We start from the raw sequence: 22,917 nt of genomic DNA, 5'->3' as shown, positions 1-22,917 counted from the left end.
TAAGGTCTGGTTATGAAATAAAGTGACTCAAAGAAACTATAAAAAATATTGTGACTGAATAACCATACAATAAAACCTTGGATTGCAAGTAACTTGTTCTGTGAGTGTTCTGCAAGTTAAGCAAACACTTTAAATTTTAACTTGATAAACGAGCAATGAATGGCAATACAAGTAGCACATGATGCCTAATGTCACATGATCACAACTAAGCCAGTGGTGTGTGTTCTCTCTCTCTCTCTCTCTCTCTCTCTCTCTCTCTCTCTCACTGCAGGATTGTGAGTGATCCTCTCCCATGCTCAGATGCTCAATCTCAGGCTGTGGTGTTTGGAAGCAATCAGTGATTTTTCAGAACGTTGGTAGGTGCCCACAACTGGCACTAAAGTATTTTTTGCCACTTCAAAGCACCTGTGGACAGTCCTTTGCTTTTCCATACAAGAGTTTGCTTAGGAATGCTTTGCTTCATTCTAGGTCAGGCTGACTGCAGATAGAGACCCTTTCCTCTGCTGCCTTATTGCCGGTTACCTTAAATACAGTATATGACAAAAGGTTATTAATACTGTATTGTAGTCAACATCTGTGTGAATGTATACAATTGTTCCTATGCCCAAAAAGATTCCACTGAGCCAATAGATAGTAGTGATTCTGTTAGTGATAGGGAAAGTCCTACACAATTACCCTCCTCTCTCTTGTCTCCCTCACACCAGCCACGAAGGTTTTCAAGGGTAAGTGCAGTTATTTTTCCTTCTATTTTGTATTTTCTTTATTATTTTGTATTATATTACAGCATTGTAATATTTTTTTAATCTTTTTAATGTTTGTTTATTTTTGAGAGAGAGAGAGACAGAGACAGAGCATGAGCAAGTGAGGGGCAGAGAGACAAGGAGACACAGAATCCAAAGCATGCTCCAGGCTCTGAGCTATCAGCACAGGGCACGATGCAGGGCTTGAACTCATGAACTGTGAGATCGTGACGTGAGCCAAAGTTGGACGCTTAACCAACTGAGTCACCCAGGTGCCCCAGTATTGTAATCATTTTTATATGAATATTTTTGGCTTGTGGAATGAATCATTTGAGTTTCCATTATTTCTTATGAGGAAATTTGCTTTGATATACAAGTGCTTTCGATTATAAGCATGTTTCTAGAACAAATTAAGCTCACAAACCAAGGTTTTACTATATATCTCTATAGAAAGAAAAAAAAATCTCAACTTATTTACAGTACACACGGAAAATAATTTGAAATATGAAGGCTAATATTATGAAGATCCTAAGAGAAAAGACAGAAGAACATTTATATGACTTGAGGATAGGCAAAGCTTTCATAAACAGGACATAGAAAGCAACAACTATAGGGGCACCTAGGTGTCTCAGTTGATTGAGTGTCTGACTCTTGATTTTGGCTCAGGTCATGATCACAGATTGTGGGATCGAGCCATGCCTCTGGCTCTGCGTGGAGCCTACTTAAGATTCTCTCTCTCTCTCTCTCTCTCTCTCTCTCTCTCTCTGCCCCTCTCCCTTGCTTGCTCTGTCTCTCTAAAATAAAATTTTTTAAAAGCAGCAATTATAAAAGAAAAAAATAGAAATTAGAATTTATCACAATTAACAACTATTTATCAAAGACACTATTAATAAAAAATGGATAGGCAAAGGATACCTCTGGCAGAAAATATTCAAAATACATATATGACACAGAACTGGTATTTAGGATATTTAAAGAATTTCTACAACTCTCTAATAAAAAGTCAAACAATCCAATTTTTAATTTTTTTTTTCAACGTTTTTTATTTATTTTTGGGACAGAGAGAGACAGAGCATGAACGGGGGAGGGGCAGAGAGAGAGGGAGACACAGAATCGGAAACAGGCTCCAGGCTCTGAGCCATCAGCCCAGAGCCCGACGCGGGGCTCGAACTCACGGACCGCGAGATCGTGACCTGGCTGAAGTCGGACGCTTAACCGACTGCGCCACCCAGGCGCCCCTCCAATTTTTAAAACAGGTAAAAGGGGCGCCTGGGTGGCTCAGTTGGTTGAGTGTCTGACTTCAGCTCAGGTCATGATTTCACAGTTCGTGGGTTCAAGGCCCACATCGGGTTCTGTGCTGAGAGCTCAGAGCCTGGAGCCTGTTTCAGATTCTGTGTCTCCCTCTCTCTGCCCCTACCCCGCTCATGCTCTGTCTCAAAAATAAACATTAAAAAAAAAAAAACATGTAAAAGACTGGAACACTTTACAAAGGAAGAGATACAAAAAGCCAATAAATGTGTGAAAAAGTGCTATCATTCATCTTCAGAGAAATGCAAATTAAAGCATCCAGACATGAATCATTAACATTATTAATATAGTAATATCTCCAACTTGATCCAATGCAATCCTATCAAAACGCTGGTTGACTTCTTTATAGAAATTGACAAGCTAGTCCTAAAATTCATATGGAGGGGTGGCTGCATGGCTCAGTCGTTCAGTGTCTGACTCTTGATTTTGGCTCAGGTCGTGGCAATGAGCCCCACATCGGGCTCCATGCTGAGCGTGTCACCTGCCTCACATTCTCTTTCTCTTCCTCTGCCCCTCTCCCCCTGCTTGTACTCTCTTTCTCTCTAAAATAAAGAAAAATAAAATTCATATGGAATTACAATGAATCTAAATAACCAAAACTATTTTGAAAAAGAACAAATAGATAAATTGGACTTTATCAAAAACAAAAACTTTAGTACATGGAAGACACCATCAAGAAAGTGAAAAGACAACCCACAGAATGAGAAAAAATACTTTCAATTCATTTATCCAATAAGAAACTTGTATCTAGAATATATAAAGAACTGTTATAACTCAATAATAAAAAAAACAACCCAATTAAAAAACAGGGAAGGATCTAAAGATATTCTTCAAAAGAGGATATTCAAATGACCAAAAAGCAAATAAAAAGATGTCCAATGTTATTAATCACTAGAGAAATGCAAATCAAAACCAGGGCATATCATTTCACACCTACTAGGATGGTTGTAATTTTTTTTTTTTTTTTAAGGAAAATCATAGTGCTGGCAAAGATGTAGAAAAATCAGAATCTTACACACTGCTGTTGTGAATGTAAGATGGTGCAGCTACTTTAGAAAACTATCTGGCCTTCCTCATATGGATAAACAGAGTTACCATAAAATCCCAAAATTCTACTCCTAGGTACACACCTAAATAGCTAAAAACAACCCAAGTGCCCGTCAACTAAGAAATGGATACACGAAATGTGGTATATCCATACAAGAAAATAATATTAGGCCATAAAACAGAATAAACTACTGATACATGCTACAGCATGGATGAACCTTGAAAACATTATGCAAAATGAAAGAAGACTGTCACAAAAGATCACATATTATATTATCTCATTTATTTGACATATCCATAACAAGACAAGTTTATAGAAGTAAAAAGCAGATTCATGATTGCTTAGGTCTAGGGAGAGGGGTAGGGGGAAAAGAGGGATAAGAGAGTAATGACTTAAAGAGTATGAGGTTTCTTTTTGAAGTGATGTAGTATTTTTAAACTAAGTGTGATAATGGTTGCAGGTTTCTGTGAATATACTAGAAAACCATTGAATTCTATACATTAAATGGATGAGTTGGATGATATGTAAATTATGTCTCAATAAAATTGTAAAAAAATGTAATTCCCTCCAGAAAGGTAATACATCCTTAATTTATCCAATGGCTTTCCAGTTAAGAGCTATCTGACAAGAAGGTCCAATTAACTAACTTGGGATAATGGGATTCAGAACACTTACATTTTGATAAAGGAAGAGAACTGGAAGTCTGGAGCATTCATGCAGCTCGGAGAGGGGAAACCTAAACAGGACACTGCAGGCAGTAAACAGTAAAATCATCATGATTCCAGGGAAAGAGGTACTAAGAAGGGCAAAGCACCACCAGAGATAATTGCCACATACTTCATTACGGCCTAGAATTAGACCTGTTCTGAAGTCCCACCCTTGTGACACAATTTTCATGTAGCCTTTAGTGACTGCTAAAGGTAACTTTCTATTTTTGAGAAGATAACTGATCTATAAATGTCTCTCTTGTGGTGGAGAAAACCTGCCCTGAAAACTGCTGGAGGGAAGCAAAATATGGATGACAGTATTCTGAATAACGAAGGGCCTGCATTTAATCTGTCTTTAATCCTTTTACTAGGGCTCAGGCTGTGCGTCTTATCCAGTAAATAGAAATCCATTATGGAACAAAGTCTTATTTTCCTCTCAGAATCGTGGTACCCAAAACATATACAACAGTCAATTTGGTGCAATAAAGCAAGAAATAAAAGGCATATAAGTTGGAATATGAGAAGTAAAATTATCTTTATATGCAAATAATCATCTTTGTAGAAAACCTTAAGGAATACACAAAAAAAGCTACTAGAACAAATTAGTGAATTTAGCAAATTACAGAATAAAAGGCCAATATACAAAATGCAGTTGTATGCCTCTTATACTGGCAAGAACAATCAGAAACTAAAATAACATTGGGCACCTGGGTGGCTTATTCAGTTAAGTGCCCAACTCTTGGCTTTGGCTCAGGTCATGATCTCATGGTTCATGAGTTTTAGCCCTGTGTTGGGCTCTGTGCTGATATCAAGGAGCCTGCTTAGGATTCTCCCTCTCCCACTCTCTCTCTCTGCCTCTCCCCCATTCGTGCTCTCCTTCTCAGAATAAATAAATAAACATTTTTTAAAAAGAAATTAAAATAACATTAACAATGGCATAAAAAATAAAAATATATAAATCTGATAAAAAGAGCTATAAGACCTATATACTGAAAATTACAAAACACTGTCAAGAGAAATTGAAGAAGACCTAAGTAAATGGTGGGCTGTATCACATTCATAGAGCAGAAGACCCAATACTGTTAAGATGACAATTCTTCCTAAATTGATCAATAAATTCAACACAACCCCAATAAAAATTCCAGCCACCCTTTTTGTATAAGTTGGCAAGCTGATGCTAATATTTATATGAAAGACAAAGAACCCAGCATTACGAAGTGAATTTGAAAAAAGAAGAACAAAGTTGAAGAACCTTCCCTATCTGATTCAAAGACTTATTGTAATCAAGCCAGTGTCGTATTGGCATAAAAACAGGCATATAGATCAGTGGAAGAAAATGAAGAAATAGACTCACTAAATACAGAAGACTGATTTTTCAATAAAGCCTTAAAGGCAAGAAAGGATAATCTTTTTAATAAATGGTGCTGGAACAATTGGCTAAGCATATGCAAATATTTAACTCTGATCCATATACCCCACATACAAAAATTAACTCAGAGTAGATCATAGACCTAAATGTAAAACCTGAAAATTATAAAATTTTTACAGGAAAAGATAGAAAATTCTTTTGACTTTGGGTTAGGCAAACTTAGATAAAACCAAAAACAAGCATGACCCCCCCCCAAAAAAAAACAAAAAAAACCTTTTAAGTTGAACTACATCAAAATTGAAAACTTCTGTTTCTCAAAAGATATTATTAAGAAAAGCAAAAGACAAGCCACACACTGGGTGAAAATGTATGCAAAACATGTATCTGACAAAGAGCTTGTATTTAGAATATATTAAGAACTCTTACAATTCTATAAGACAAATGACCCAATTATTTTTTAATGAGCAAAATATTTGAATAAACTCTTCACCAAAAAAGATAAGCAAATGGTTAATGAGCACATGAAAAAGGTGCTCAACATCACTAGCCATTAAGAAAATGCATATTAAAACCACAATTGCTTCATAGTCACTAGAATAGTTACAGTTTAAAAAGACTGACTACACCAAGTATTGCAAGGATGTGGAAAAACTGGAACTCTAATACAGCGCAGGTGGTACAGCCACATTGGGAAACAGTTTAGCAACTTCATAAAGAGTTAAACATACACCTATCATGAGACCCAGCCATTCCACTATTTTTTTCTAATTTTTTTTAATGTTTATTTTTGAGAGAGACACAGAGAGCTTGAGCGGGGGAGGGGCAAAGAGAGAGGGAGACACAGAATCCGAAGCAGGCTCCAGGCTCCGAGCTGTCAGCACAGAGCCCGTCATGGGGCTCGAACTCACAGGCCGTGAGATCATGACCTGAGCCAAACAAAGTCAGACACCCAACTGACTGAGCCACCGAGGCGGCCCTCCAGCCATTGCACTATTAACCAAAAGGTTTTGTTGACACAAAAACTTGAATGCAAATGTTCATGACAGCTTTCTTTATAATAACTGAAAAAAACCCTAATATCCCAAAATGTGGTATATCCCTAAAATAGAATACTACTCAACAATAAAAGGAAACAAACTACTGATAAAAAAAAAAGTCACAAATGAGTCTCGAAATAATAATTGCACTGAGCAAAAGAAGCCAGACAAAAAAGTGTACATATATGATTACATTTATATATAAAAGTGTAGAAAATGCAAACAATCCATAGTGATAAAAAGCAGATTAGGTTGCCTCAGTACTGGGATAAAGGGAAGTGCTGAGAGGGACAGATTACAAAGGCAAATAAGAAAATGTTTAGTGGTGAGTGATACATTCATTATCTTAACTGCATGATTTCAAGGGTAAATATGTTTGTCAAAACTAATCAGATTATGTAATTTAAATATGCAGCAATAATCCATCAAAGTATACTTCAATAAAGTTATATTTTAAAAGTCCACCTACAAATATAATTTTTTAAAGTAGGAGGAGGGGCGCCTGGGTGGTGCAGTCGGTTAAGCGTCCGACTTCAGCTCAGGTCACGATCTTGCGGTCCGTGAGTTCGAGCCCCGCGTCAGGCTCTGGGCTGATGGCTCAGAGCCTGGAGCCTGCTTCCGATTCTGTGTCTCCTTCTCTCTCTGCCCCTCCCCCCTTCATGCTCTGTCTCTCTCCGTCTCAAAAATAAATAAGCGTTAAAAAAAATAAAATAAAAAAAAAAATAAAGTAGGAGGAGAGTATTAACTGCATTCAACTCCAAGCACCCTAAATATCTGTTTAATTTCACAAATCATTAGGTTAAATGCAGTTGCTTCTTGCTTAAATGAAGGTATTTTTCAAATTTGTTACACCACCTAGCAACTGAAGCCAAATTCTCTATTAAGGAAAAATTGGGCAAACCACTAAAATGAATTAGCTTGGTAGAAAGAGCTAAGATCCTCAGTTGGACATTGAATGGATCTCTCCCTCTAATTTCCAAATATTTGGTTCTAAGGGCATAAGCCAATTATCCCTACAAAATCTCTTCAAGACTTTTGCTGAAATATTCATTTTTCCTAATTTTCAAAAACATAAAATATTTACTCTTTACAATGACAGTAACAGCTATATCAACACTGTTACAGTCCTGATGGGCTGTGCCGAGTCTTTTAGGCCTGTGAGGTCCCTTTCTAATGGTCCCATTCATAGCATCTGTATTTTAAAATCAATTACTCTAGGAATGCTTTTCTTTTTGTTGGCTTCTTTTTCAATAGTATCTCTTGAATTTATAAACATCAGAGCAAAGAAATGAAAAGATATAACCACATTGCTTAAATGGTTATTTCCTCTTCACCACTTACCCAGCATCTACCTAGATATTCTGATCTATTTATTTTAAAAGGAAAAACCAAGGCAATAGAAATAACGTTTTGATAAGTTATGAACTGTCATTCCCATTCATCTTCAGTCTTTTATTCTCTTCTCTTCTCTTTGGAATTTGCCACTTCTGGCACATGCCCTATACACAAAAGTCAGAATCAATGGATTTCCATTACAAAAGTAAAAGGGAAGCTTATTGCTTAGTAATGTTTGATAATCTCACAGTATAATCAAGAGTTGTAAATACACTCCTTAAAAAATGTGTTAATACAGTGGCACTTAAAAAATTAGGGGTGCCTGGGCGGCTCAGTTGGTTAAGATTTCAACTTCAGCTCAGGTCATGATCTCGCAGTCTGTGAGTTCGAGCCCCGCGTCAGGCTGTGTGCTGAAAGCTCAGAGCCTGGAGCCTGCTTCGGATTCTGTCTCCCTCTCTCTCTGCCTGACTCCCGCTCACACTCGGTCTCTCTCTCTCTCTCTCTCAAAATAAGGAATAAACATTAAAAAATTATTTTAACAAAAAAATTTTATATATGTAGTATCTGGTATTACTTTATTTTAAAAACACTTGCTTAGAGAGTATTATGCTATGCAAAATAAGGTAGTCAAAGAAAGACAAATTACCGTGTGATTTCACTCATATGTGGAATTTAAGAAACAAAACAAATAAGCATAGGTTAAAAAAGAGAGAGGCAAACCAAGAAACAGACTCTTAACTATAGAGAACAAACTGATGGTTACCAGTAGGGAGATAGGTAGGGGGATAGGAGATAGGGATTAAGGAGTGCACTTGTTCTGATGAGAACTGGGTGCTGTATGTTAAGTGTTGAATCGCATAAATTGTATACCTGAAACTAACACTGCACTGTATGTTGAATAGCTGGAATTTAAATAACAACTTAAAACAGAAAACACTAGCTCTGAAATGAATAAATGAATGAATGAATCAATCAATCGCTTGCTTTGGTGACGGAGGAGGAGGGGAAGGACAAGACGGAAAATAAAAAAGGAGAAGATAAAGTAGCAGCTTAGACTTGAAGGTTCATAGAGCCCAACATATGGAAAATGGCAAGTGCCCCACAAACATTTGTTGAAAACATACATAAATGAACTAGCCTGATTTCACTATCATTTAATCATCCACCTCCACTTTAGTTTACTAGCATCACATCCATCGTATCACATTGTCTCTTCAGCAGCAAAAAAGCAAAGTTTGAGAATCGTTTAAATCTGAGGGACATATTATGGTCAATTAAGCAATTTTGGTTAGTAAATTTAAGATAGTAAATTTATTTAAGAAACAGAATGAATTCACCTAATGAAAAAGTATTCAATCAAGGATAATACTGTTAAATTAAAAATAAAATCCTAGTTCTGTTGCTTTAGGGTCTATTGTGAGAGTTGTCATCATCTTAGATATAAGGTTTATGTGTACCAACCAGAGTATAACCAGCATGAATCTGCAGAATGTCTAAACTATAAAATATAGACATGTATTATATTTTCATGTACATAAAGTAACTAATTAGCCAAATAGGTAAGTATACCTTGGTAAATATATTTTGTGGGCATATTTAGACTAATTACTTAATGAAGAAGTAAAAATAGTTAAATCTTCCAGTAACATAAACTGGTATTTCTGAAGTGCTTCAAAGATTTAAGCCATTTCCTCTCTTAATGCAAACTTTCCTCTGAAGCTATATAAATACTATACTTATAGCAAGTCCTTTTTCCATAGCTAAGAGAAAGATAATATTTGGCTCCGTGTCTAAATTATCACATACTCTGAATTTTAACAAGATACAACAACATGCTAGGAGTATGTTTGAATTTCATCACGGAGTCCCAAGGTTTGGATGTTCACTTACCTCGTACTTTAAAGTACTTTACATGCTTTGCCACAGCCTCTGTAATGCTTTCATCTGGGCAGGTTTTTACACCATTAGGAAACAGGATAGATCGCCTTCTTCTGAGCAACCACTGTTTCTCAGCTTCTCTGTGGTCCAAAGGTAGTTTCTTTTCAGTAGAATGAGAAGGCTCCCCGGATTCCTTGTCAGTCAGGCGAAAAGAAACTGCACTCTTGGGTTCTTGGATATCTTCTAAAGATATGTAGGTTTGTGCTACATAGTGAAAGCATAGACAAGTCTTCTGATAATGAATGAAGATACAGAATGAAAAGTAACAAAGAAAAAGTGACTTTTGTGCCACATTTGGATTTTTGAAGTCAATGCTCAAATTGTAAACATGCATACTTAAGAGGGGAGGAGTGAGCAGTCAATCTTTTCTCCATCTAATTCCTACTCCTTTATTTCAAGATTCTTAGTTGTTAAAATCAACTATATATCCAATTTCAATACAAGAAATAAGTGGAAGTAAGTCTGAAGAAGAAATTACTAATGAAAAGGAAAACCAAAAATATTGAGAGATTTTAAAAGTTTAAATGAAGCAATATCAAAGCCTAACAGAGTAGTATTTGATTCAAGTTCTTACAATGGTCATATTAAATAATGTTAAAGAGAATACACTAGAGATATAAAGAAAAATAAAAAATTAAAATTAAAAAGCTTTTTAAATACCTGTTAATGATGGAAGGTTTCCTTCTATCACGACAAATATCAAAATACCCAGAGAAATCTTCCCAAAATGAGGAAACATAATCATTTGGGCCAAAATCAAAGGAATAAGGAGAGGCCAAAATCCTTGAGCACCCAAAAAAGCCTTGAAACTTCCAGTAACGAATTATTATAGAAAAGGTCTAACATTTCAAAGTTTATCTTTGAAAACTGACAACCATTCCAAAACCATTATAAATTAGCTTAAATAAAAATGGTGTCCTTTCAAAATACCTCTCACTTCTTTTCTGAAAGAAGCAGCACGCTATGAAAGCAGAAGAGATAAGCTAATTAGAACAGATGGAGAGAGACAATTTCTTTATTCTAATCCAGTCAGCTAAGCTCTTTACAAACACGTTCTTTGCCATTACCAGACAGTCCACTTAAAAATAATGTTTCACATATAGTTCACTGAGCTTTACAATTTTTCTGAATCTACTAGTTGAACCTGATAGATTCACATGTACTTTGGGTTTTTCTAGGGCCTGTTATTTGTAAACATATAATTTGTAAGCCCAGACTCACTATACCTATCTACTTCAGAAATACAGAGCTACACACAAAACTAGCTCTAGTTTTGTCATAGTTTTGTCATAGTCTCTCTCCTTGGTTAGAAATTTGAAAATCTTTGGTTATAACCACTTAATAACTTCTTCCTTTTATAGAAAATGGGATAAGGGGGCGCCTGGGTGGCGCAGTCGGTTAAGCGTCCGACTTCAGCCAGGTCACGATCTCGCGGTCCGGGAGTTCGAGCCCCGCGTCAGGCTCTGGGCTGATGGCTCGGAGCCTGGAGCCTGTTTCCGATTCTGTGTCTCCCTCTCTCTCTGCCCCTCCCCCGTTCATGCTCTGTCTCTCTCTGTCCCAAAAGTAAAAATAAAACGTTGAGAGAAAATGGGATAGGAAGATAAAGCTAACTCATGATAGAACTGCTGTGAGGATTAAATTCGTTAATACACAGAAAATGCACTATTAGAATACTGCCTGGCACATACTAATCATACAATACTAATGACAGCCACGTGATAACTGTGTTGCTTAATTAGCTATTAAACATGAGGCCCAGAATGTTTATGTACGTGAGGAACTCGCAACCAACAAAGGATAACTTTTACCACAATGGGACTAGATAAAATTCTTTGTATTAGAGCAGTTGTTTTTATCAAACAAACCTAGTAAAAAGCAATTAAACTAGTCAAAGTCCCTGTGGAAGCTAGGATTTACTATCAAATAGCACTGGATTTACATCTTATGTCCTGTGTCTTTGGAGAAGTTCTCTAAAAAAAGAAAAAAAAGTTTTGTTTTTATTTATTTTTGAGAGAGACAGTGTGTGTGCGTGTGTGTGTGTGTGTGTGCGCGCGCGCGTGCGCGCGCGCGCGCACATTAGTGGGGGAGGAGAAGAGGATATGAAGCAGGCTCTGTGTTGACAGCAGGGAGCCCAATGCGGGGCTCCAACTCACGAACTGTGAGATCATGATCTAAGCCAAAGTTGGACACTTAACCGACTGAGCCACCAGGAGCCCCTGAAAAAAGAAAAGTTTTGTAAAGATTTAAAGCACATTTCTCTTGAGAATTCTAAAATAGTCAACTCCGATTTCTTCAGCCCTCAAAGGGATGTACTCAGTTTTAAGAGAAGAGACCAGGTAGGTTGGTGTAGACAGGGAAGCCACATACCCACAGAAGTTTGTCTTTTAGCAGCTCCTGGACAATGTTCCCAAATTTCCACAAGATCAAGTTCAGTTACAAGAGACTCTACAGAAGGAAGGAAAAGCCTATGATTTCCCATAAGGTTTTATATACTTCCAGTCAAGCAAGCCTTCAGAGTATACAAGTCCACTCACAGTTCTCCCAGTCCAGACATAGTTCAACAATTACAGGTCGTTTTCACAATTAAAAAAAAAATACTGAATACAGATGACATTTCATATTTATTTTAGTTCAGCACATTTCCAAATAAACATTACTGAAAGTAAGAAAACCCAAGATAATTTGCTATGAGTAAAAGGCTTAAGCTTGGTATTAAGCCAAAAGCAATTACAGCATAAATGAGTAATTTTATAGAATTAAAAAGCAGGTGACAGTGGAAAGATGAGGACAGCACATAGATTAGAACCAGGTTAGAAATGGCTCTGTATGACAAGAACCCTATTTCCCCCGTAACATAAAAAGAAAACAAACTGATTATAAGAGGCATTAAACTTTTCCTAAATCCTAGTTATTAGATATGACAAAAAAAAAAAAAGCTACCACTTTTGTTTATCTCAAGAGTTGCAAATTAAAATTAATATTATCTTCTCTAGGAAGACTTTCCCTGTCCAGTGACAACCCTCTTACTACCTCTCTACCACATCTCACTCTCTCTCTCCCCCGCCACCTCTCTCTCTCTCTCTCTCTCTCTCTCTCTCTCTCTCTCACACACACACACACACACACACACACACACACACACACATGCAGCAAGGCTGAATTCCCTCCTGAGCCCCCAAGAAACTCTATGATCGTTTTTACCAGTAATATTAAAACTATGCATATGTCCATTTCTCCCATTAGCTATAAATGACTCAGGAATAAAAGCTGTGGTTCATTGTTTTGTACCTAGCAAACTGCCTGCTAATAATACATGCTCCAAAAATGTCTCCTGAACAATCAAATTAACTATATGCTTGTTAAGGCAGAAAGAAAAATTCATCTAACCATCAGTTATTGGAGATGCACTGGGTATTATAAATTCAACAATTTATTTCTAAGAATGGCTCATGATTCTTAAGAAAGGAAAATTACACCTTAATTTGATGAATTGGAAACATGTTTAATATAAAATGTTGATATTCTCAACACATTATTTCCACATGAATTTAGGAAAATGAATTTTAAACAATCTTCAAAACATGATAAAGGACAGTGGTACCTTTGAAAAACATACAAACACAAAAGTTAAGAAGTCATATGAAGATGTATTACATACTTGCTTTCCCAAAGTTAGATGTACAAAATAATTAATAGTCATTTAAAAAAAATCCCCTCCCATACACACACATACTGGGAATAAAATCATGTAATTATAATCATCTTTCTGAGAAATCCCCAAAAGACAAATATCTTTAACAATATAAAGATGGTGACAAGATTAACAAAAATTCAAAAATACTGAGGCTTAACTGACAACTTCAAATTCACATGATTTTGAAATAAAATGTTCCAATTTTTAGCTTCATCTTAAATTGCCTTTGCTTCACTGCCTTATATACAGTTAACAATATAAATCCAAGAGATACTTAAAACAGAAGATTAAAATAATATTCTTAAAAAACATGGTTTTTTAATCTGAGAAAATACAATATAATTTTCCCCTCAAAATTTTCCTGATAACATTAAAAGTTTGTAAAGTGTTTAATCACATATAATACCACCATCATCACATGAATTCAAAACTGTTCCCTAAACATTTAATAAAAACTTATGCTTCATAGGGATCATAGGTCTCTAAAAACTACAATTTAAAAATATAAAAGCAATTCGAGCAATCTGACTTTGCAGATAAATACTGGGTAAACAGAGCTATAAAATTATATATTTAGTTCTAACAATTAATAAATAAGATTTTGAGGGTATTCTTTAATTAAAGTTATGAGGACATCAATTTTATCTTTGATACTTACAGAAAGTGTGTACGTATATTCTAGGATATCAGAATAGGATAGAAGTCAATATTGATATAGCTATTACCTCAAAGAACTATGTTGAGCTACGTATGTCATTGTAAAAACCTATTTTGGGTAGCTAAATTTTTTTTGTTCCAAGTTTCATTCTGAATGAATGAACTAATTTCCCAGATCCCCATATATGACATCAAAAGAAAAAGAAAACATGTAACAATCACAGCAGAGTAACAATTCCATTTAGCAACTGAGAAAAATAAGCTGCGCTTTGAGTCAATTTCAATCATCTTCCTAACATCATGTCTTCTTTTACACTATACAGAAAGGATGCCGTAAATGGCATTTTCTGAAGCCTTAATACTAAATTCTTCTTTAAAAAAATACATAGTATTCATATTGCATGCTTGAGCCGCAAAGAATAGTATTACAATATAATGTGACTTGTCAACAAATGTGACAAGCACTGGGGCTGGCACCAGGGAGGACCTAACTCCCTTCAACTCCCAGTTATATGGAAGTACAGATCACTTGGTTTTATTATCTACAAAAACATTCCCACATTTACATATGCTATTGCATAATCAGAAGCAAATTTGATCAGAAAAATATCAAATATTTATGAAAGTTTAATTTCTAATAAGTTTCTCTATATCACCCCCATTTTCCACTACATCTACCAGATCCCAACAATCTAATAATATATCTTATTTATTTTAAATAATGTTCAATGACTTATAAAACTACCACAAGTTATTTTCTTCTCTGTGAGCTGACTAACACAAATGCTGGTAAGCAGCTTTCCAGTAATCTTATAGGACATCTGTGTCATGTTTGTACAGATTAACTAGCTACTGCTGCCCTTCTGTTGCTGTAAATGAAGTTTCAAAATGAGCTCTCGAATATCTTCCCGTTTGGTCTTTATTACATGACGAGGAAACCATTTCTCCAAATGAATTGGAAGTTCAAAATTAACAATAGGATCCTAATGAGAGAAAAGAAAATGAAATCCCTTTAGCAGGACAATTCAAACTTGTTTTAGTTTCATTTTACAAGAAATGAAAAATTCCTAACTTTTTTTAGCTTTTTATTTTAAATTAAGTCTTCTCTACACCCCACATGGGGCTCAAAGTCATGACTTTGAGATCAAGCGTCACATGCTCTTCTGGCTAAGCCAGCCAGGCACCCTGAAAAATTGCTAACTTTTTAAAATAGCAGCTTTACTGAGATAGAATTCACATACTATACAATTCACCTAAAACTATATATTATCATTCCTCCCCAATTATATCAAAAGTTCCAACTGTATACTATAACCCTCACATGCTGAAAGTACCTTTAAGAATTCTCCAAGCAAGGGGCACCTGGGTGGCTCAGTCAGTTAATTGTCCAAATCTTGATCTCGGCTCAGGTCATGATCTCATGGTTTGGGCAGGGGGTGGTAAGGAGCCCCGTGCTGGCTTCTGCACTAACAGTGCAGAGCCTGCTTGGGATTGTCTCTCTGTCTCTGCCTCTCACCCACTCATGCTCTCTCAGAATAAAGAAAATAAATATGAAAAAAAAGAATTCTCCAAGCAAGCTTCTAGTCAAAAATACCCTGCTTCTGTACCCACCTTCGTAACACCACACCAAAAAAAATGGGGCTGGTTGCCAAGACAACCAACAATGTAATTAGAGAGTTGGAACTTTCAGTCTCGCCTCCCTGACCTCCAGAGAGAGGAGAGGGGCCTCACAAGTAACCCTGGTAATGACTGAAGTAATGAGCTGACGGTTTAAAAAGCAAAGAGTGGTCCCTTGCTTTTAAAATGTCTTCAATACTGTTACCTATAGCATGGCTGATGAGCTAGAAAAGAACACTCATGCTTGTCACTGTACTCATCTAGCTTATGGCTTTCTGAGCTTCTTGAATATATGGGTCTTTTAGTTTTGAAATTTTTCCTTCAAATTTTTGTCTGCCTTTCTCTTCCAACCTTTCTGGAACTCCAATTACATGTAAATTCAAATTTTTTACTCACATCACACTTGTCTATTCTGTTCTTTATGTTCTTTTTTCTCTCTCAAATACAGTTGAATACTTTCCATTGCCCTATTTATTTGTTATTTATTTACTCATTTATAGAAGTTTATTTATTTTGAGAGAGAGACAGTGAGCAGGGGAAGGGCAGAGAGAGAGAATCGCAAGCAGGCTGCACACTGTCAGTGCAGAGCCCAACGTGGAGCTTGAACCCACAAACTGTGAGATTGTGACCTGAGCCAAAATCAAGAGCCAGATGCTTAACCAACTGAGCCACCCAGGTGCCCCTATTGCTCTTTTTTTTTTTTTTAATTCTAATCCTGTCTTCTGCTACATCCAAGTCTGCTATTAAACTCAAGCAATAAGTTCCTATTTTTTCTTCCAAGTTTTTATTTAAATTCGTTAGTTAATATATGTATAATATTAATTTCAGGTGTAGGATTTAGTGATTCATCACTTGCATACAACGCCGAGTATTCATCACAAGTCCCAATAAATTCTTTTTTTTTTCTTATGTTCTATTTATTTTTGAGACAGAGAGAGAGAGAGAGACAACCTGAGCAGGGGAGGGACAGAAAGAGAGGGAGACACAGAATCTTGAAGACAGGTTCCAGGCTCTGAGCTAGCTGTCAGCACAGAGCCCGACACAGGGCTTGAGATCATGACCTGAGTCGAAGAAGGATGCTTAACCAACTGAGCCATGCAGGCACCCCAGTGCCAATAAATTCTTAATTTCAGATATATTATTATGAAATTTTAGCTGTAGAATACCCACGTGATCTTTTTTAGCAGGTTCCATCTTTTCATCCATTTTGTTCACTCTATTCTAACGTATTATTCAAATCATTTTAAAGTTCTTATCCATTAAATAACTCTAATATCTGGATTATATGTGATTTACTTTTTCTTTCTTGATTACCTGTAATATTTTGCTTCTTTGTTTGCCCAGTAATTTGTAATTATATGCTGGTAACTGTGAATAAAGAATTTTTACATACCTTAAAGAAGCTCTCCACGTACTGCAGTAAATATACTCCACAATCACTGCTATTATCTTGTTTAGGAACTTTAGGGCATAGGTCCACCATGTTTGTTTTGCTGAATTCACGATGAGTTTTTCGTTTAACTTCCCACTCTACTTCTAAATACCTTGAATCATCAAAAAAGTAGAATGACTCTAGTAGAAATCTCTTTACTATTATTCAACACAAAGATGGAAAATATTTGCTACCAAATGTGTTGCCTCAAGTCAAATTTCCAAGTTTAACAGTACAAATTATAATATGTGAGGCTTCAAGGGTTGCTATTTAAAAGAAAATCATCTGAGTTTCTAACTAAAAGCTAGACTTTTTTCAACAATCCAACTTTCATAACTCACACACATAAGCTCATTTATATTACTAACAAATTACTAAATTTGTTAATTACTAAACTAATAAATTACTTTAAAACTTGAGTTCCCAGTTGTTTCCAGATCCTACAGTAATTACAAAATTACACACATACAGGGGCGCCTGGGTGGCGCAGTCGGTTAAGCGTCCGACTTCAGCCAGGTCACGATCTCGCGGTCTGTGAGTTCAAGCCCCGCGTCAGGCTCTGGGCTGATGGCTCAGAGCCTGGAGCCTGTTTCCTATTCTGTGTCTCCCTCTCTCTCTGCCCCTCCCCCGTTCATGCTCTGTCTCTCTCTGTCCCAAAAATAAATAAACGTTGAAAAAAAAAATTTTTTTAAAAATAAAAAAAAAAAAATTACACACATACATATACACACACACACTTATATACACACACAAATACCAACCCCCCTTTTTTTTTGAGTAAGCTCCACACTCAACATGGGGCTTAAACTCAAGACCCTGAGATCAAGAGTCACACGCTTGCTCTACAACTGAGACAGCCAGGCTCCCCAATATATACACACAGAAGTAATAAAAAGGTGAAAGAGTTCTTATTTTCTCTAAAATGATACTTTTGACAACCACTAATAGCTGCAACGCTCCTTTGTAAAATTATGCTTTTTGTTCAGTTATAAATACAAATTTTGATTTTACTTTCAATATATACAAGTTATTATCTGAGAAATATTAGTGCTTTAATATTAACATACAATAGGGGATGTTTATTATTGATTAGATTGTAGACCTCATCTAAATACATAATAAAATATAATTCCTGATAGTCTTTTCAGTAATTCTTAAATATCGTAGCTTCAAAATTATTGAGATTTTAGATAACAGACTGAGAGAAAAATTGTCGTTACTTACTCTCGTAAATTCTGAACTGTGTTTTGTATAGAAGCAGCTTTCAAGGAATCTAGTATGAGAATGCATGGCCTATGAAAATCAAAAGAAGAAATCAAGATGTACATACTTGTACATGAATTAAACTTAAATATCTGAGAAAACTATTATTATAGCATGTACCTACCTTTTACACATTTTCTTTGGTACTGGTACTGATATATTTGTCTCGGTACTCTGAAATAAAACAGGAATTTTTATGGCTTTGCAATTAAAACCAGTTTGAATACATTAGTGTTCAGTTAATCTTTAAAATGTTTGAAATACTCTGAAATTAAAATTTCAAGAGTCCTTTTCATCATCTAAAGTGAGCCAATGTTGTTTTTTCAGAAATTCATTGATTTCTTATACTAGTGAAACAGTATCTTATACTTTTACATGTAGCTTCAAGAAGTTCTAGAACTTTGACATAGCCTAAAAAACAACCTAGAACTTTAATTACTTCTATTCAGAGTTACCATCTCAAGCAAAGATAAACAAGTTAATTTAACCTGCCTTTACATACATTCTCTAACTCAATATATGATGTCACTGGAGACAAATCTGGGAAACAACAGGCCAAACTTAAGCAGATTCTTTAATGCATAACTTCTTAGTACCTTTATTATTCTAATGTAACAGTGAATCTTTAAGAGATGAATAGGACACAGGGTTTAACCAACTTAACTGACCTTACAATCCTTTTTATCATACTCTGCATCTTACAACAGTTGGTCTAAGGAACTTAATTTGGGAAGACTGTTGTACAAGCAAGAAGAAGGTCTCCTATTGTGCCACTGTTAGAACAGAAAAGGAAACTTCCTTTCTTCTGCCCACCCTATACCAGTAACAATAAAGACATAAGCCTCTGCCAGGATAGCAAGGCTGCTACTGTCTATACATACAAAAAAAAAAAAAAAATCGCTAGGTGGCTACATTAATCAATTAAGACCCCAAATCTAGACCATACATAACAGTTTGGAAGTCCATAAAAGAAAAGTTAGGGGTGCCTGGGTGGCTCAGTCGGTTGAGTGTCTGACTTTGGCTCAGGTCATGATCTCACGGCTGGTGAGTTCGAGCCCCGCCTCAGGCTCTGTGCTGACAGCTCAGAGCCTGGAACCTGCTTTGGATTCTGTGTCTCCCTCTCTCTCTGCCCCTCCCTCTCCCGCTCTTGCTCTGTCTCTCTCTTTCTCTCAAAAATAAACATTCAAAAAAAAAAAAAAAAGAAAAGAAAAAAAGAAAAAAGAAAAAGAAAAGTTAACAGAACCTAAAAATGTGGACACTAAACCTATTAAACAACCAATGGGTCAACAAAGAACTCAAGGAGGAAATCACAAAACTACATGGCAACAAATGAAAACACATTAGACCAAAATCTTTGGGATGCTATGAAAGCAGTTCTAAGAGGTTAGTTTATAGTGATATAGGCATACCTCAACAAATAAGAAAAATTTCAAATAAACAATCTAACCTTACACCTAAAGAAACTAGCAAAGTTAGATCCAACAAAGCCCAAAGGTAGTAGAAGGAAGGAAATAATAAAGACCAGGGTGGAAATAAATGAAATAAAAACTAAAAAATAACAATAGAAAAGATTCCTTCTTTCATATCTATAAAGAACACACTTACTTGGGAATCCTCTGTGCCCAAGGACAGTGTTGAAGTAGTATGTACATCATTATCTAGTTAGAAATAATAAAGCAATAATGAGTGCTTATTTTATATCTAATATCAAGTATTTAGATGTGGTTTGGACCAGTAGTAATGGCAATGGCTATTAATATTCTGCCTACTGCTTAGACTACAGCTATAAAACATGTAATTTTCTTTTTTTCTCAAAATAAGTAGGCTTATTTGCTTACTGAATTAACATTTGGGTTGTAACATAAGAAAAATCATAGAAGAAGTTTAAGAGACCTGAAGTTTAAGTAAGAATTTTAAGAATTTTAAGTAAACCTAGTCAGTTTACTAGCATTAACAAGAAATGTGTTCATTTAAATTGAGAAAAAATGTGGGATTTCACCACCAAAAAACTCTTAAAATACATTAATTCAGTAGGGTTCCAAGATACAAAATTAATGTACAGAAATTTGTTGCAGTTCTATATACTAATAACAAAGTAGCAGAAAGAGATATTAAGAAAACAATTCCACTTACAATTGCACTAAAAAGAATATATATATATATATATATATATATATATATATATATATATGGTATCATGTCATCTGCAAATAGTGACAATTTTACTTCTACCTTACCAATTTGGTTGCCTTTTCTTTATTTTCTTGTCTAATTGCTGGACTTCAGTACTATGTTGAATGAAAGTGGTGACAGTGGACATCTTTGTTCCTGATCGTAAAGGAGAAGCTTTTAGCTTTTCTCCATAAGTATGATGTTAGGTATGGGTTGTCATTCATGGGCTTTATGATGCTGCTGAACTATGTTCCCTCTAAACCCACTTTGTTGGGAGTTTTTATCATGAATGGATCCTTTTTCTGCATCTTTTAAGATGAGCAAATGGTTTTTATCCTTTAATTTGTTAATGTGATGTGTCACGTTGGTTGATTTGCAAATACTGAACCATCCTTTCATAGCTGGAATAAATCCCACTTAACTGTCTTTAAATGTAGTTTTGGATTCAGTTTGTTAATATTTTGCTGATGACTTTTCCTTCTGTGTTCATCAGGGATATTGGCTTGTAGTTTTCTTGTTTTTTAGTGTCTTTGTCTGGCTTCAGTATCAGAGTAATGCTGGCCTCATTGAACCAATTTGGAAGCCTCTCTTCTTTTTTTTGGCGGGGGGGAATAGTTTGAAGACAGTAGACACTAACTCTTCTTTACATGTTTGGTAGAACTCATCTGTGAATTTATCTGGTCATTGATTTTTTCTTTGGTTTTTGATAATTGGTTTAGTTTCTTTACTAGTAAAAAAAAAAGAATACAATACCTAGGAATAAACTTAACAAAGGAGGCCAAAGACCTGAACTGGTCTATGCCTGAAGATCCATAGTATGAATTCTTAGTCATGTTAGCAAGATTATTTTATAAAAAATGCTACGATAAAACTTGACATAACATTATAACTTAAGAATTACATTTTGTCTATACATGAGGTTGGGCATCTATATGAAAATTTCAGATTTCTTATTCTTTCTACTAGTTTCATTAAAAAAAAAAAATACTACCACCAGGGCTCCTGGGTAGTTCAGTCAGTTAAGCATCCAACTCTTGATTTCAGTTCAGTTCATGATCTCATGGTTGTGAGATCGAGCCCCACACTGGACTCTGTGCTGAGCATGGAGCCTACTTCAGATTCTCTCTCTGGCTCCTTCTGTCCCTCCCCCTTTGTCTGTCTGTCTCTCTCTCTCTCTCGCTCGCTCTCTCCTTCCCTCCCTCCCTAAAAAAAAAAATATATATATATATATATATATATATATATATATACACACACACACACACACACACCATCTTTTAACCTCATATTGTTCACTACAATCATTCTACTGTTGTCATCATCATTAAAAACAGTATCTACATTAAGTTTACCACCTATTATTTTGTTGTCATGTTGAGATGGCTGAGCCTGTGAGTGCTGGGATACAGTTTGTGGAATTTCTTCATATACAGCTTCTTCTAACCACGGAAAACAAATGACAGCAAGATACCAATGAGATCTGTTGAAAAAGAAACACAATCTTAGTAACACGAAATCTAAACAATGCAGAGCAATGTGTTTTGGATCTACAGCTGAGAAAGTGGGTAAAACAAACTTCATACCAATTAACAATTAACATACCAATTAACAATGTAATATCTGACATAACACGGACCACACATTCCAAAAGTAATTAAATGAGTAGTAAGACTACTTAGGGTAAAATCTGAGTTATTTCAAATTTATTTACTTTCATATAATCAGTGGTTCCTATTGAAGAACTGCTTTAATAAACTCATAGCATCATCTTTTTTCTGTTAGTGCTTAAACAGTTTGTTCTCTTAAATATTTTAAGGTTTATTCTAAAATCTTTTCATCTTTTACTTAGTAAGAAATTCTTTTGAGCCCAAAAGAGAAAAATTCAATGTCTCAGTCATTACAGTCTTATGGGCATTTGTCATTTTTATTTTTTCTACTATATTTACAATATGACCATTTGTCAAACCAAAATCTAATATAGTCACTCATAGTTTTAGCTACTTCTTTGGAAAATTTAAACATAGTACTTGAGATGCATACCCATACCTTTTACTGATTATTAATCTAAAAATGCACAAAATATTTTTTTCTGTACTCTCCAATTTTGTTTTTAAATAATCCGAAATACTCACGACTCATTTACAGGCACAAAGATGTAATCTTTGTTAAAGATGTTTATGTGACGAGTCCATGTTCTTACTCTTTTATGTCTCCTCTGTGCCATTCTGGGAATATGAAAGATACATGTATTTTACATATAAAAAATTAAAAATTGAAGATACAGATTTCAGGAGTCATTTTTATACACTGAAAAATGTGAGATTCAGTTTACTTAACCATCTTCTTCAAGATATATAATATTTAACGCATATTAAGATATATAATACTCATTTCCTTTCATTAATTTCTAATTGTTGTTAAACTTAATGACTGTTTATAAACAATGTCATAGATAGAATAGAAGGAGCAATTTATAAAATAGTTTATAGACTCCAAAAATAGCTCAGTAACTGTATGTAAACAGCTAAACCTATTTATTTACTTTAGTTCCATCTGGGCATGATAAAAATATTATCATTAAACCTTAAAAGAATTGTCTA

General features: G+C 35.2%; 2 protein-coding genes across 8 annotated transcripts in view; both read right to left on the bottom strand.

Annotated features, from left to right (window-relative positions):
• Positions 1–10,359, bottom strand: part of IMPG2 (interphotoreceptor matrix proteoglycan 2) — an 82,444-nt gene extending 72,085 nt beyond the window's left edge. Inside the window, exons 1-2 of the mRNA XM_030330330.1 lie at positions 10,143–10,359; positions 9,435–9,686 (exon numbers count right to left, since the gene is read on the bottom strand). Coding sequence (XP_030186190.1) covers positions 9,435–9,686; positions 10,143–10,227 — 337 coding nt within the window. The 5' untranslated portion in view covers positions 10,228–10,359. The remainder of the gene's footprint in view (positions 1–9,434; positions 9,687–10,142) is intronic.
• A 2,604-nt stretch (positions 10,360–12,963) lies between these two features.
• Positions 12,964–22,917, bottom strand: part of SENP7 (SUMO specific peptidase 7) — a 151,984-nt gene continuing 142,030 nt past the window's right edge. For all 7 annotated transcript variants that reach the window (XM_030330335.2, XM_030330331.1, XM_030330333.1 and 4 more), the window contains 7 exons: positions 22,450–22,542; positions 21,673–21,797; positions 19,751–19,803; positions 18,270–18,319; positions 18,107–18,175; positions 16,844–16,994; positions 12,964–14,816 (listed from right to left, as the gene is read on the bottom strand). In XM_030330335.2, the coding sequence (XP_030186195.1) occupies positions 14,679–14,816; positions 16,844–16,994; positions 18,107–18,175; positions 18,270–18,319; positions 19,751–19,803; positions 21,673–21,797; positions 22,450–22,542 (679 nt within the window). In that variant the 3' untranslated portion in view covers positions 12,964–14,678. The remainder of the gene's footprint in view (positions 14,817–16,843; positions 16,995–18,106; positions 18,176–18,269; positions 18,320–19,750; positions 19,804–21,672; positions 21,798–22,449; positions 22,543–22,917) is intronic.

This window comes from Lynx canadensis, chromosome C2 (genome assembly GCF_007474595.2).
Source record: "Lynx canadensis isolate LIC74 chromosome C2, mLynCan4.pri.v2, whole genome shotgun sequence".
Classification (NCBI taxonomy): domain Eukaryota; kingdom Metazoa; phylum Chordata; class Mammalia; order Carnivora; family Felidae; genus Lynx; species Lynx canadensis.
Note: the sequence above shows the minus strand (reverse complement) of the source record. Positions and strands in the feature narration are given on the sequence as shown.